At 50.2% G+C, this 13,884-nt stretch overlaps 1 protein-coding gene across 3 annotated transcripts in view; it reads left to right on the top strand.

Annotated features, from left to right (window-relative positions):
* Positions 1–13,884, top strand: part of MPP3 (MAGUK p55 scaffold protein 3) — a 33,143-nt gene that overhangs the window by 2,949 nt on the left and 16,310 nt on the right. For all 3 annotated transcript variants that reach the window (XM_058445120.1, XM_032163783.2, XM_032163784.2), the window contains exons 6-13: positions 125–205; positions 444–581; positions 2,402–2,483; positions 4,382–4,467; positions 6,224–6,298; positions 9,180–9,376; positions 12,114–12,178; positions 13,535–13,555. In XM_058445120.1, coding sequence (XP_058301103.1) covers positions 125–205; positions 444–581; positions 2,402–2,483; positions 4,382–4,467; positions 6,224–6,298; positions 9,180–9,376; positions 12,114–12,178; positions 13,535–13,555 — 745 coding nt within the window. The remainder of the gene's footprint in view (positions 1–124; positions 206–443; positions 582–2,401; positions 2,484–4,381; positions 4,468–6,223; positions 6,299–9,179; positions 9,377–12,113; positions 12,179–13,534; positions 13,556–13,884) is intronic.

Raw genomic sequence — 13,884 nt, 5'->3', positions numbered from 1 at the left:
TGGTGTGCCCCGGGGGCTGCAGCTGAGTGGGCCCTTGGGCCTATGGCCCAAAGAGGAAGGACCCAGCAGATGTGGGGCCAGGGGCACCTCCAGCCATCAGTAGCGCCTGTCTCATTCTCTGCAGGTGATGGAGGAGTTGCAGGCCGCCTCCGTGCACAGTGATGAGAGGGAGCTGCTCCAGCTGCTGTCCACCCCGCACCTGAGGGTAGTCATGCAGCGCCCCTGCCCAACCATGCCTCTGTGTCTCCTGGGATGGGGGCGGAGGGAGCGCTCCTCGTGAAGCTGAGGAGTGGAGACTTCTGAGGGAGCGATCCTCAGCACTAGTGTCTGGGCAGTTGTCTCTCTGGCATGGCGTCTGCCACCCTCCAGACCACTGCCCAGCCGTGGCCTGCTGACCCTGTGAGCGGCGGGCCAGCCCTCCTTTTCTCCGGCTTTCCCGGCAGGCTGTGCTCATGGTACATGACACGGTTGCCCAGAAGAATTTTGACCCCGTTCTCCCGCCTCTGCCTGACAATATCGATGAGGATTTTGATGAGGAATCGGTGAAGATTGTCCGCTTGGTGAAGAACAAGGAACCCCTGGTAGGTGCTGCTGCCTGCCTCTCTCTAACCCACTCTTCCCCTGCTTCTCACCCCCACCCAGAACACTGGACAAGACCCTCCCTGAAGTCTTCAGAGTGAGTGACAGCAGCTTTGCCGGGGCTGCTGCTCATCCCTGTGGTGCCTCTCTGTGCAGGGCACCCCTTTCTCTAGGTGGCTACAGCCCCTCTCAACTGTGGCCAACCCCCTTTGTGTAGTTAATAACCTGCACAATTGTACAGGGTAACCCTGATCATGCTTTAAGCCAGAAATGGACAAACTACAGCCCAAGGGCCAAACCCAACCCACAGCTTATTTTTTAAAATAAAGCTTTTTTTGGAGCACAACCAGGCCCATTCACTTACAGATTGGCTGTGGCTGCCTTTATAGTGCGATGGCAGAGTTGAGTCGTTGTGACAGAGACTGTGCGGCCAGCCTAAAATATTTACATGTGGCCCCTTACAGAAAACGTGTGACAATGCCTGCTCTGAATGTTGAGGAAGCACAGGGCATTCCTCTCCTCAGAAGACAGATTGCAATCACTTTGGTCCTGTTTCAGCATTGATTTACTGAGCAGAGGGACAGCGTTGTTTATGGGATGCACGGAAGTGGTGGAAGCCCAGAGAACTGAGATTGGCTCTAGAGGATCCCACAGCTGGCATTCTCTGTTTCCACCTTTCCCCACATGACCTCCGACGAGCCTCTTCTGCAAACAGACGAGGATCTCTCCTCTGCCTCTGTTTCCTCACCTGTAAAATGGAGCAGCCATCCATTGATTTAGCACACACATTGTGAGCCCTCCTATCCAGGCTCTGTATTGGGTGCTGGCAGTTCAGAGCTGAATAAATGATGGAGCGATGCTGGAAAGTTCTCAGGTCTTGGGGGCTAGAAGTCCTGGGGTTCTTAGTTGATGGCCTCTTTTTCTAGCAATAATTATCTTATGTACTTCAAATAGATGGCACAGATGATGTTAACAATATGTGTGCAAATGTGTTTGCAGTTACAGCCACTAATAAGTGGTTAACATATGTTGAGTGCTTACTGTGTACTAAGTGCCTTGTGTGGAATCCTTGCAACAACACTGTGAGTTAAATGCTGTTCCACATCTCGCAGGAAACAGGCTTGGAGAGGATAAGAGATTTCCTTGCTAAGGCCACATGCTTTTTGTAAACGGCAGAACTGTGTTCACACCCAAGGCTGTCCAGCCCTAGAGCTTAGCTCTTAAGCTTTCTGCTGTCCTGCTGCAGTCCAGCCTGTGTGGTGCAGGAAATTGAGGGCTTGTTAGTGCCTTTCTCATCCTAAGTGTCATCTCTGCTGTGCTTCAAGGGCCAAGTCCTGGTCCCGAAGCCCTGGCTGGGGTGCATAATTGGTTTCCCTCAGCAGCAGCAGAAGGCCCGGTAACCCTGTGATTGGGTAGAGGCAGGGTGAGAATTAGCTGGCACGTATCATCCTCATTATTAAATCTCTTTGCAAGTGGTAGGAACTGTGATATGACAGAGATGTGATGGAGAACGTACTGGATTTGGCATCACAAAAAGCTTTCCCCTTTACCAGCTGGGTGACCTTGAGGATATTTAACTTCTCTGAGCCCCAGTCCCTCATCTAAAATGTTGCAGCGTTATTGTGCCTTGTAAACTGTAAAGTGCAGGGCTATATTAATGGGTGATGTTGGTTTTGTTTTGTCTTCAGCATTGGGAAGGTCCCCACTGATCTCTCTGGACTGTCAGAGGGAGGGACTGGGGAGGCTGTGTTGGGGCCAGAGAGTAGGGGTCTGAGGTTTGGAGCTGCTGCTTAAGAACCTGTCTCTTCTGTCTCGGGTTCAGGGTGCCACCATCCGGCGGGACGAGCACTCAGGGGCTGTTGTGGTGGCCAGGATCATGCGAGGAGGCGCAGCAGACAGGAGTGGTGAGTGGGGGCAGTGCAAAGCTGGCCCAGCCCCGATCATGGCCATTGTTCCAGAGCCCTCCACCTTTGCTCATAGGTCCCCTTACCTCCCTCCTATCAGGTCACCTGTTTGGGATTTGCTTTGCTTTCTGGGGTTGTGGCTGGAATTCTCATCTCCTTCCCAAGTCAGTAGAAATTTTAGTAGAAAATATAGGCCAGCTGGGCATGGTGGCTCACACCTGTAATCCCAGCACTTTAAGAGGCCGAGGTGGGTGGATCACTTGAGGCCAGGAGTTCGAGACCAGCCTAGCCAACATGGCAAAACCCCATTTCTACTAAACACACAAACCTGGGAAGCGGAGGTTGCAGTGAGCCAAGATCATGCCACTGCACTCTAGCCTGGGCAACAGAGTGAGACTCTGTCTCAAAAAAAAAAGCCGGGCACGGTGGCTCACGCCTGTAATCCCAGCATTTTGGGAGGCCGAGGTGAGCGGATCACCTGAGGTCAGGAGTTCAAGACCAGCCTGACCCACACGGAGAAACCCCATCTCTACTAAAAATATAAAAATAGCCGGGCTTGGTGGCACATGCCTATAATCACAGCTACTTGGGAAGGCTGAGGCAGGAGAATCGCTTGAATCTGGTGAAACCCCATTTCTACTAAACACACAAACCTGGGAGGCGGAGGTTGCAGTGAGCCAAGACTGGGCAAGAGTGAAAGTCTGTCTAAAAAAAAAAAAAAAAAAAAAAAAAAAAAAAATATAGATCATGGGTGGCCTACACCTGTAAGTTTCGGAGGCCAGGCAGGAAAATTTTTAGCCAGATTTGAGTTGCGTGAGCCGTGTTAACCATCTCCTAGGTGGGTGAAGTGTCTCAAAAAAAAAAAAAAAAAAAAAAAAAAAATATAAAAAATATATATATATATATATATTATATATATATAAAATAGTCATGGAGTGCTCATGCGTTGGTTTAGTCCAAGGACTGTGACAGTTAAGAATATAGCATGGGCTTGCGGGATTACTAACTGTGGGACAGGGATGACACCCTTCCCCCACCCCAGGTCTTGTCAAGCTGCTATTACAAAGAGTTTGTGCCCCAGATTCGTTTGGGTAGAAAGGTTGAGAGTCACCGGTGTGTGGAAGAGCTACTAAGCTGGGAGACAAACCTCCTGGTATAGGGGGATGTTACCCCCAAAGTCTGGGGGGGTCGTCGTTGCAGAGAATCCTAGACCAGCACTTTGCAAACATTAACGAATACACGAATTCCCTGAGCATCTTGTTAAAATGCAGACTGATTCAGCAGGTCTGAGCTAGGCTGAAGATTCTGCACTTTTAACCTGCCTGCGGGTGATGCTGATGCAGCCGGGCCAGTGCCCACTTTGAGTAGCAAATAGGGCCCTAATATGCAGAGACATTAGTCATTCAGGCAGAGGCTCACAGTGTGTTTACACTCTTGATGATGTCTTCATTGGTGCCTTTGTCTTTCCTTGTTAAGACTTAAGAACGCCATTCTAGGAATATATCTGTAAACCTAGGAAGGTGAAGAGTTAATGATAATTTTAAAGAAGCAGAGGTTATAGCAAAAAGAACACAGGCTTTCTACATCAGAATAACTGTTTGAATACTGGCTTCATTATTTCTTAGCAATGTGGCCTTAGGCAAGCTGCTTAATCTTCCTGGGTCTCAGGTGCCAGCTTATAAATTGGAGATTTTACTGGGTGATTTGAGCCCTCCGTGCCGAGTGAGGAGCCCAGCACTCAGCGGGGCTTAGTTTGCCCCAGTCCCACCCATCAACTTTAAACCTCAAGTTGGCCCTGCAATGGGCTCCTCAGGCCGGCCCCTGTGGTGCTTGGAGCTCTGAGCGAGGGGTGTTCAGGTCCTCCTCCTGTGCTGATGGTCAGTCCCTGTGTCTCCTAGGCCTGGTCCACGTTGGAGATGAGCTCCGAGAAGTGAACGGGATCGCAGTCCTGCACAAGCGGCCCGACGAGATCAGCCAGATTCTGGTCCGTGCTACAAGCCTGCTAGGGATGTGCTGGGTCTTCAGACACCCAGAGCAGGGCACTTCCTGGAGCCAGGACAGATTCTGGCTTAGCCTTGCTGTTGTTCTGAGGAGGTGGCAGGCAAAGTGGCCTTATGGTGTGCCCCTAACAGAGTGCCCGGGGTATGGGGTGGCGGCAAGAGGAGGGGAACTTCCCTTCCATCTGCCTCTCTTAGACTGTCTCCTCAGCACAGACTTCCTTCCTTCCCCTGGCTCCCTTTCACAAGGCCCCTCCTGGGTCCTGGGTCCTGGATGTGAATCCTGGCTCTGCCTCCTTCCAGCTGTGCAACCTTGGACAAGCCATCCGATCATCTGAGTTTCCATGTCCTTTCCTTTAACGTTGGGATAGAGATTCTTTCCCAACCAATGTGTGGTTATCATTGGGATGCCAACATCTGGAAAAGGGTAAAGCCCTTCAGAAGTGTAAGGGGATTTTAAGGTATTAAATGCTTGGCTGAAAACAACCTCCATGGTCCATTCTGGGGAGTTGAAGTCAAAACTGAAATTGTGAAAAGCCCCAATCATAGCTGGGTCCCCTTTATCATCAGGATTCCTCCCCTGACCTGACACTCTGCTAACTTCTGGTGGTTTTGGGGGCAGAAACAGGATGAGATCTGAAAAGAGGAGGCCCACTGTTTAAAGCCCTCTCTGGGCTGGGCTCGGTGGTTCACACCTGTAATCCCAGCACTTTGGAAGGCCGAGGCAGGTGGATCACCTGAGGTCAGAAGTTCGAGACCAGCCTGGGCAACATGGTGAAACCCCGTCTCTACTAAAAATACAAAAAATTAGCTGGGCGTGGTTGTGGGCCCTTGTAATCCCAGCTGCTTGGGAGGCTGAGGCAGGAGAATTGCTTGAACCCGGGAGACGGAGGTTGCAGGGAGTCGAGATTGTGCTACTGCACTCCAGCCTGGGCAATGAGAGCAAAACTCCATCTCAAAAAACAAAAAAAACAACAACAAAATAAAGCCCCCACTGTAGAGGATGCAGATTGCAGGCAGGCCCTTCAATCCTTTTGCCCAAGCTTGCTTTTTTGTGGCTTTGGGTGCCAACCTTCTTGTGCTCCAGAGCAAGGGTCTGGGCTTTCTGGGTAGTGGAGAGGCCAGGAGGTGATCTTTTGGGCCCTGCTGTCCTGGTCCGACTGCATTCTTCCTTGTTGGGCCCCCGGCATTGGGCTGTAGGGTCTCTGTAGATGGGGGTGAAGGGAGCTCCTAGAAAGCTGGGCATGGCCTGAGATTGGGGAGATGGAAGCAAAGAGGGAAGTATTAATCAGAGAGCAGCCCCAAATCAGGCAGGAAAGAGGCAAAGGAAACTGAGATGGGTTGTTCAGATGACCCAAAAGAAAAGCAAGGAAGGGAGCCCTCTGGGTCCCTAGTGGTCAAGAGGGATGGAGAATTGGAATTCAACACGTAGTGTCCTTGGGTTCTCATGGAAAGTCTTCCGTCCCTTTGTCTTTTGAAAATACAGTTACCAACCCCCCACTGCTAAATTTGAACTGGCTTAAAAATAATAAAAATATTAAAAAATACAAAAATGTACAGTTACTTGGTGACTGAGTTTTGTTTTAGTTCATTCAACCAGGGCACCATCCTAGAAGGGTGGGCGTCAGGGGAGGCTGCAAGTCTGACTTTCTGAACATCAGTTTTTAGGCCTGAGAAGTAAGAGTTAAACTCTTGGAGGGTTAGACCTGGTAGGCGAGGAGCTTCTGTTCTCTCTCGTTTCAGGCCCAGTCCCAGGGATCCATCACCCTAAAAATCATCCCAGCCATCCAGGAGGAAGATCGCTTAAAGGAGAGCAAGGTATGGGGAGGTGGGTCTGCCGTGCCCTCTCTCAGCTTGAGAGATGCAGCTCGCTGGCTGGGGGCTGGATCCAGTCCAGTCTCTTGTAACAGTCATTTGGGAACAGATCATAGATCTGATCCTAGTAATCTGTGCCCAGTGGAGGACTTTAATTCCGTCACAAAGTGATTCATGTGTTTGTATCCTGCCTGTTTCTAAACAGGATTTGACGTGACTTACTAATAAAAGACAAGGTTATTTTAATTGAAATAGAAACTCAGGGCCATGAAGAGGAGGAGAAGGTACCAAGTGTGCTGAATTCTGAACCAATTAAGTAACTGCCATTTGTTTAATTGTTGCTAAGCCTGCCTTATTTGGTCACCTCCTCTGTGCCAGGCACTCTGCCAGAAGCTGGAGACAGGGACTCTTGGTAGCTTCAAGGCTTCCTGGTGCAGAAGGGCAGCAAGTCTTTCATTGCTATGTGATAAGTGCTTTGCCAAGATTCTGTACAAAGAGTTACAGTCACCCTAGAGGGTGTCACAGAATGGGGATGTTGGAACTGAGGCCTGAAGGAGGTAAAGGCGAGTAGGACCTTGGGGTCTGCCCATACAGAGGCTCCCTGGCATTCTGGAGAGGAGCATGTTAAGGGCAATGTGGTGGGGCTTTGGCGGGAGGATGGTGGTGGGTTTTGCTGGGGAGGTGGGTTAAGCCTATGTTCTGAATGGCCTCGAATGCCTTGTTAAGGGTTTTGGCATAATCCTTGCTTAGTTTGGGGCCCCTTAGAAGCTGACCCTGAGACAAGGATTGAATGCAAATGGTTTATTTGGGAAGTGACCCCAGGAAATACCAGTACAGGACTGGGAAAAGGAAGACAGCCGATCTGACTAAGGGTGTGTTATCAAGCAGGTTACTGCTATGGGCAGCTGGAGCTTAGTCTTGCTGGGAACTTGGGGAACTACTTCTTCCCCTGTAGAACACACGCCTCCATCATCCCATCCAGGGGCCCTGGGAGCTGGGCGATCTATATACCAACTCCTGCCAGGCTGCACCCGGGGGATTAATTCCTAGCAACTTCTGCCTGCTGGACTAGAGAAGAGTAGGTTCCAGTGGCCAGAGAAAGTAAGTCCTTAGGCAAAGAGATGCAGGTGCTGGCAGCTGGAAGTCAGCCCAGGCTGCACTGAATGGTCCAGCCCTGGGGCATATGGGAGGGCATCCCACAGCCCAAGAGATAATCCCATACGTTCTAATAAGCTCTTTTTTTTTTTTTTTTTTTTTAAGGATGGGAGTGGTGCAGTTGCATTTGTGTTTAGAAAGCTCCCTGAGGCAGCCACGGGGAGAAGGGTGGAGTGGGTAGAGGCTGGAGGCAGGGAGGCCTGGTAGAAGGCTCTTGTAAAAGCCCAGGTGAGACATTATTAAGACCTGAACTGTGAGATGGTGGTTGATGAGATAGAGAGGAAGGCATCACTTTGATTTCACAGTACATTTGGATATGAGTTTCCTGGCAGCCAAGGCAAAAAGGAGAGCATAATGAATTACATACTGTTGAGCAGAGAATGGAAGGAAGCATGCCAGTTTTTCAAGATTGATTCCCATACCTGCCTCTCAGTACTTAATGCATGAAAGAAGAGACATTACAGCATCTAGCACAGAGGAGATGTCAGTCGATACTTTGAAGAATGTGGATTTGTAATGGACTACGTCTTCAATGACAGTTTTTTACAGCAAGTGAAGAAATAATCTTTATATAGCTGTTTCTTATTTGTGCTCTTTGGTTAAATCCCAGGGCATAATATTTCCTCTTATCTGGTGGAAAGTGATTCTTCCTGGGACAAGCGAATGTGGTCCCCATATGCAACTTTGAGGGTTCTGACTTGAGGAACCCTCTTTGAGGAAGAGAACTTGGTTTTCCTAAAGGACAAAATGAGTAGCCTGTCCCCCAGCCCATCCTTCTTGAATATTTCTTCTTGATCCAGATGGTTGATTTGGGCTGGCCACTTAAGATTACACTCTTCTGAGTGCTTAGGACCCTGGTAACATCTGTGGCTGGTTAAGGGCATCTGTCCCCACAACATATGCCAGAAAGTTGTTACTATTGTCCAGTGGAATCTTTTCTGGTGGTATATAAAGGAATACAGTTTGTATCTGTCTGAGGAAGACCCCTGATTGCCTTTTTTTTTTTCCTGTTTGCCACTGAAGTGATTGGGCCCTAATGGTCTGAAAATAGAAATAAAATTAACCAATGCCACTAAATTATAGAAGAGAACAAGGAAGTGTGAAAAATGCTGTGTCCTCACACCATCTTCTCCAGAGAGGGTGACTCTAGAGTAGAAGGGGGAATTAGGGCTTGGCTGAGTCTATGGCAGATGAGGCAGGATTGAGCCGTAGAGCTGTGGGTGTCAATTACCCACTGAAAAGTGATGGTGAGGAGTCAGTAACAGTAGTTTTGTTGATATTTGTGTTCTTACCCAAACATCTAGATTACTTATATAACAGATGGCTGCTGCCTTCCGTCAGCGCAGTTGGCGTATCAAAAATAACACTTGAGTTAGAAATTGTGCTTGTCTTTACTTTTTGTTCCCAGGATTAGTTGTTGCTGTGTGTATGCTAAGAGGCTGTTATGAGGACAGCTGGTCAAGTAAATAAGGAAATACTTAGGTGGGAAATTCAGTCATGGGGTCTATTAATTTTCTGATTCTTGATGGACTTCCTGACTATAGTATCCCAAATGGTTGAAGAACAGTTAAGAACGTACGTGCAGTGTATTTCCAAGTAGCTTTCTATTCGAAAGGCCACTTGGTCCTCCTAAGTATGGATGGTCATTGTCATGTGGCCTTTGATGTGACAATGGCCTGTCTGTGCTCACTTGGGGAAGGGCCGCCTCACCAGAGCCCTCCTTGTGCAGGTGTTCATGCGCGCCCTCTTCCACTACAACCCTCGGGAGGACCGGGCCATCCCTTGCCAGGAGGCGGGTCTGCCTTTCCAGCGCAGGCAGGTCCTGGAGGTGGTGAGCCAGGACGACCCCACGTGGTGGCAGGCCAAGCGAGTCGGGGACACCAACCTTCGAGCCGGCCTCATCCCCTCCAAGCGGTTCCAGGAGAGGTGGGTTTGGGGTGTGTTCTGAAGGGCTGGTTCCAGAGTGGCGGAGGCACAGGTACATGGCAGACCCCCAAGTCTCTGTCCTCACAGCCAGAGGGGCCTGCTGAGCATTGTTCCCCCAAGGTAAGTACCAGTTGCACTTGTGTTTGGTCTTTTCCCGTAACTAGTGATGATGGTTATTTGAGATTTAAAGGAATCTATGGAAATTTATGTTATTAAGTTAATATGTGTGTGTGTGTGTATTTTTTTTTTTTTTTTTTTTTGAGACAGAGTCTCACTCTGTCACCCAGGCTGGAGTGCAGTGGCGAATCTTAGCTCACTGCAACCTCCACCTCCCGGGTTCAAGCAATTCTCCTGCCTCAGCCTCCCGAGTAGCTGAGATTACAGGCATGTACCACCATGCCTGGCTAAGTTTTGTATTTTTAGTAGAGACAGGATTTCGCCATGTTGGCCAGGCTGGTCTCAAACTCCTGGCCTCAAGTGATCCACTTGCCTTGACCTCCCAAAGTGCTGGGATTACAGGCATGAGCCACTGGGTCCAGCCTAAGTTAATGTATATTTTATAATGCATGCTTAGAGAATGCTGAGAAATAAAATATAAAAATACAGAAGAGAGGCTGGGCATGGTGGTGGCTCACGCCTGTAATCCCAGCACTTTGGGAAGCCAAGGCAGAAGGTTCCCTTGGGCCCAGGAGTTTGAGACCAGCCTAGGCAACATAGTAAGACCTTGTCTCTACAAAAAGTAAAAAATTAGCTGGGCATGGTGGCACACACCTGTAGTCCCAGGTACTCGGAAGGCTGGAGTGGGAGGATCCGTTGAGCCCAAGAAGGTCAAGGCTTCAGTGAGCTGTTATCACACCACTGCACTCCAGCCTGAGTAACAGCGAGACCCTGACTCAAAAAAAAAACAAACCAGAAAAAAACAGAACAGGAGGACTATGAAATTCCCCACGTCTCACCCCTATCTAAACTGCATAGTTTATTTCCTTACTGTGCTTTTTATGTGAGTGTTGCATACAGAATTTGGGGTCTTGCTTTTTTTTTTTTAAACATTTTTGGCATGAGTAGTTTCCATATTATAGCATCGTTTTTGTAGTGTGATTTTAGTGGCTGTATACTAACTCATCAGGAGCTGTGCCATTCATTCCTAGGCGGCAGGTATTTAGGATGAATTGAGCTGGCCTCGTGCCGGCATCTTGCGGGCTGCTGTGAACCCAGGGTTTCTGCCCTGGAGGAGCTTATAGTTCAGTGGAAAAGCCAGACACTCTTCAAACACGCAGTTTATATAAACATGATGGGTGCAAGGGAGGAGGACATGGTGCTGTGTGAGTTCATGTTAGGAGGCTGCGCCGTCATCCAGGAATGCAGGGAAGGCTTCTCAGAGGAACTAGCTAAGTGATTTCACAGCTTTCCTGTGGCTGCACTTCTATTAGGTTGTTCCCAATTCTTCACTTTTATAAGGCTGCGGTACTTACCTTGCACATAGACTGTTCCTCATGTTTCAAATTATTTCTTTAGACTTCCAAGAAGGTCAGTCTTGGGTCAGAGGGTGGCAGTTGTGACTTCCACTGTGGGTTGTAGCCCTCACATCTTTTGGTGTGTGGACTGTGGTAAGGACAGAACCTCAGGGTTCACCCATTTCAGTGGCCCTCAAGATGTGGCCCCCTGGCCAGGGGCTTCAGCGTCACCTGGGGACTTGTTAGAAATGCAGATCCCTGGGTCCCGCCCAGAAACTCACATTCTAACAAATGTTCCAGGCGATTCTGAGATGCCGAGGTCTGAGAACGAAGCTCTTTTTTCTCAGGAACCCCAGACCCATCTCCATTTTAGGGTTCCCAGGTCTTGGCAACATCTTACCAGAGGATGTGAGGGAGAGCTCTTCAGCTGCATTTTTTTTTTTTTTTTTTTTTTTTTGAGACATGGTTTCACTCTGTTGCCCAGGCCGGAGTGTAGTGGTGCTATCTCAGCTCACTGCAACCTCCGCCTCCCGGGTTCAAGCGATTCTCCTGGATTCTTCTGCCTCAGCCTCCCGAGTAGCTGGGATTACAGATGTGCACCACCATGCCCAGCTAGTTTTTGTATTTTTTAGTAGAGACGGGGTTTCACCATGTTGGCCAGGCTGGTCTCGAACTCCTGACCTCAAGTGATCCTCCCGCCTCGGCCTCCTAAAGTGCTGGGATTACAGGTGTGAGCCACCACGCCCGGCCTTTCAGCTGCATTTAAATGTGGAAATCTAGACAACTCTGAGAGCCCCACCTCTCCACTCATAGCCACATTGGACAGTCTGCCGGGGCCGAGCCTTCCGCTGAGGGGAGGGTGTTAAATTAGGGTCACTTCTGTCCTCGGCCTCTCCTGGGAGTCATTCTGCTATTTCCCAGCTCCCTCGGAGATGGGGAAGCTGGGGAGTAGAGAAGGGGCTGCCTCTCCTTGGAAATTGGCCATAGGAGAGTAATGACCAGCTGAGGATCGTACACCAGGCTGGATCCCTGTGTGGCCATCTTGAGCTGGATGAGCTATTTCTGGAGCAAGAGACTCAGTTTCTTCCTCCTGGTGAGCCAGTGAGCCGTGTGAAAGTGTTCCCTTCGTTGGAATTTAGTGCGAAGCAGGAGGCCCTCAGAGTGTCCAGTGTGTACCCACCTGTGGGATCCAGGCCTTGGCTTCCCAAGTTTTCCAGAAGGTTCCTTTCAAGTGGTTCTCTGGCCCAGCTCACGGGCCCGCCCATCCCCTTGTGTCCCTGCAGACGACTAAGCTACCGGAAAGCCGCGGGCACCCTGCCGAGCCCCCAGAGCCTCAAGAAGCCCCCCTGTGAGTAGATTGTCAGGGATGGCACTCCAGGGAGGGCCCGGGTTAGGACGAGGGAGGATTCAGGCTGGGAAGAAGCAGGCAGTGAGCTGGAGGGGGCATCAGGGGTCTTGTCTGAGCTCATGGACTCCAGAGGCAGGAGGGGGTGGGAAGTAGGAGGTGGGGGGCAGCTAGTCCCTGGAGAGGAGCTTGTATATTTGGAGTCCATAGATGATGCTGGGGGGCATGTTAACAGCTTTCCCAAAATGATGTGCAGATGTGTGTGTGTTCACACACGTGTGCATGTGCGTGTGAGGATCCACAGCTTTCGTTAGATTCCCAAGGGCTCTCTGACCCTGAAAATGGAAGAAGCACTGGTGTTTGAAGGGAATGGAGAAGGCCGTGTGTGACCCGGTGCCTCTGGTAGGGCTGCCAGATTGCCAGACTGGGCAAATACAAATAAAGGATGCCCAGTTGAAGCTTGAATTTCAGATAGATGACAGATTGGTTTCTAGTATAAGTATGCTTTTATTTAGTTTTTATTATACTATGTCCTGTGCAGTATTTGAGACATACTTACACTAAGAGCTTACTTGTCGTTTATTTGAAATTCGAGTTTAAGTGGGTGTCCTGCATTTTAGCTGGCAACTCTACACCATGTAGCACTTTACACTTTAGAAAACACGTCCACCTACTTCTTGGAACCCTGTGAAGTCGGTAGAGTCAGGTATCTTTTCCAAGCTGACAATATGTAGGGCCACAAGGTTAAGTGAGCAGAGGTGGGGTCACATTTTCTGAAGGCCTCTGATCACAGCCCCAGGGTAGGTCCCTGTGTAGAGAGGAAACTTTTCCAGGGCATGGTCTCTCTGGTACTAGAGGGCAGACTTGTAACCGAGTGAGCGGCCTGAGCAGGTTCCAGGTGACGAGAACACAGATGGCCTGCAGCTCTGCTCCACCCCGCTCCATCCTCAGGCATCTGCGTTTTCCAGGGCCGGACTCCAACCCCAGAAAAGAGAGAGTGGGTCCTATTCCCCCTGCAGGATCCTAGAGTAAGCTGCTCCCAGGGCCCCTGACAATGGCCACTTTTCCAGACTTGCTGTCAGGTTAGGAGGGCCCCTGAGTGCAGTGGCCTTGAGGCTGCTGCGCCACTGATGAGCTGGCTTTCTCTGGGCTGCTAATGAGACACACACAAGGAGACTAATTAGAGCAGGTCTTGGGGTTTAATAACGTACCACAGCTCAGATCACAGGTTCGTTGGAGGAAAGGCAGAGAGGCCAGATGGCGGGCTCCTCAGGTACTCGGGCCGTGGCTGCCCTCAGCCGCAGGGTCCCCACTTCCCTCCACTAACGCTGTTCCATCTGTCTTTTGTGCAAACCGCAGATGATCAGCCTTGTGACAAAGGTAGGCCCAGTATTTATCCGCTGTCCACAGGCGTGGCCCCTTTTCCATGGAACGTCTGGGGCCTGAGGGGCTCATGTTCTTTCCCTATCTGGGCAGCTGTGCCCCTCCCACTGTCTGCACACCTCTTCCTGCTCTGCCAGCCGGACTGGGCTGTTCCCTGAGGCAGGCAGAGCTGGTGGGGACAGGGTTCAAGGCCTTAGGGGCACCTCCCTGCCCTCCTGACACGCGGGGCCCAGCCTTTCCAGGACTTGGCTGTGCTATGATGGGGCTGGATAGGAGACAAGGGGTGGGAGGGCAGGGCAGGCTGGAGTGAATCCCTCCCTATTCAC

Source organism: Hylobates moloch, unplaced genomic scaffold (assembly GCF_009828535.3).
Source record: "Hylobates moloch isolate HMO894 unplaced genomic scaffold, HMol_V3 SCAFFOLD_10, whole genome shotgun sequence".
NCBI classification, from domain to species: domain Eukaryota; kingdom Metazoa; phylum Chordata; class Mammalia; order Primates; family Hylobatidae; genus Hylobates; species Hylobates moloch.
The sequence above is the reverse complement of the archived record's forward strand: the minus strand, read 5'-3'. Positions and strand labels throughout refer to the sequence as shown.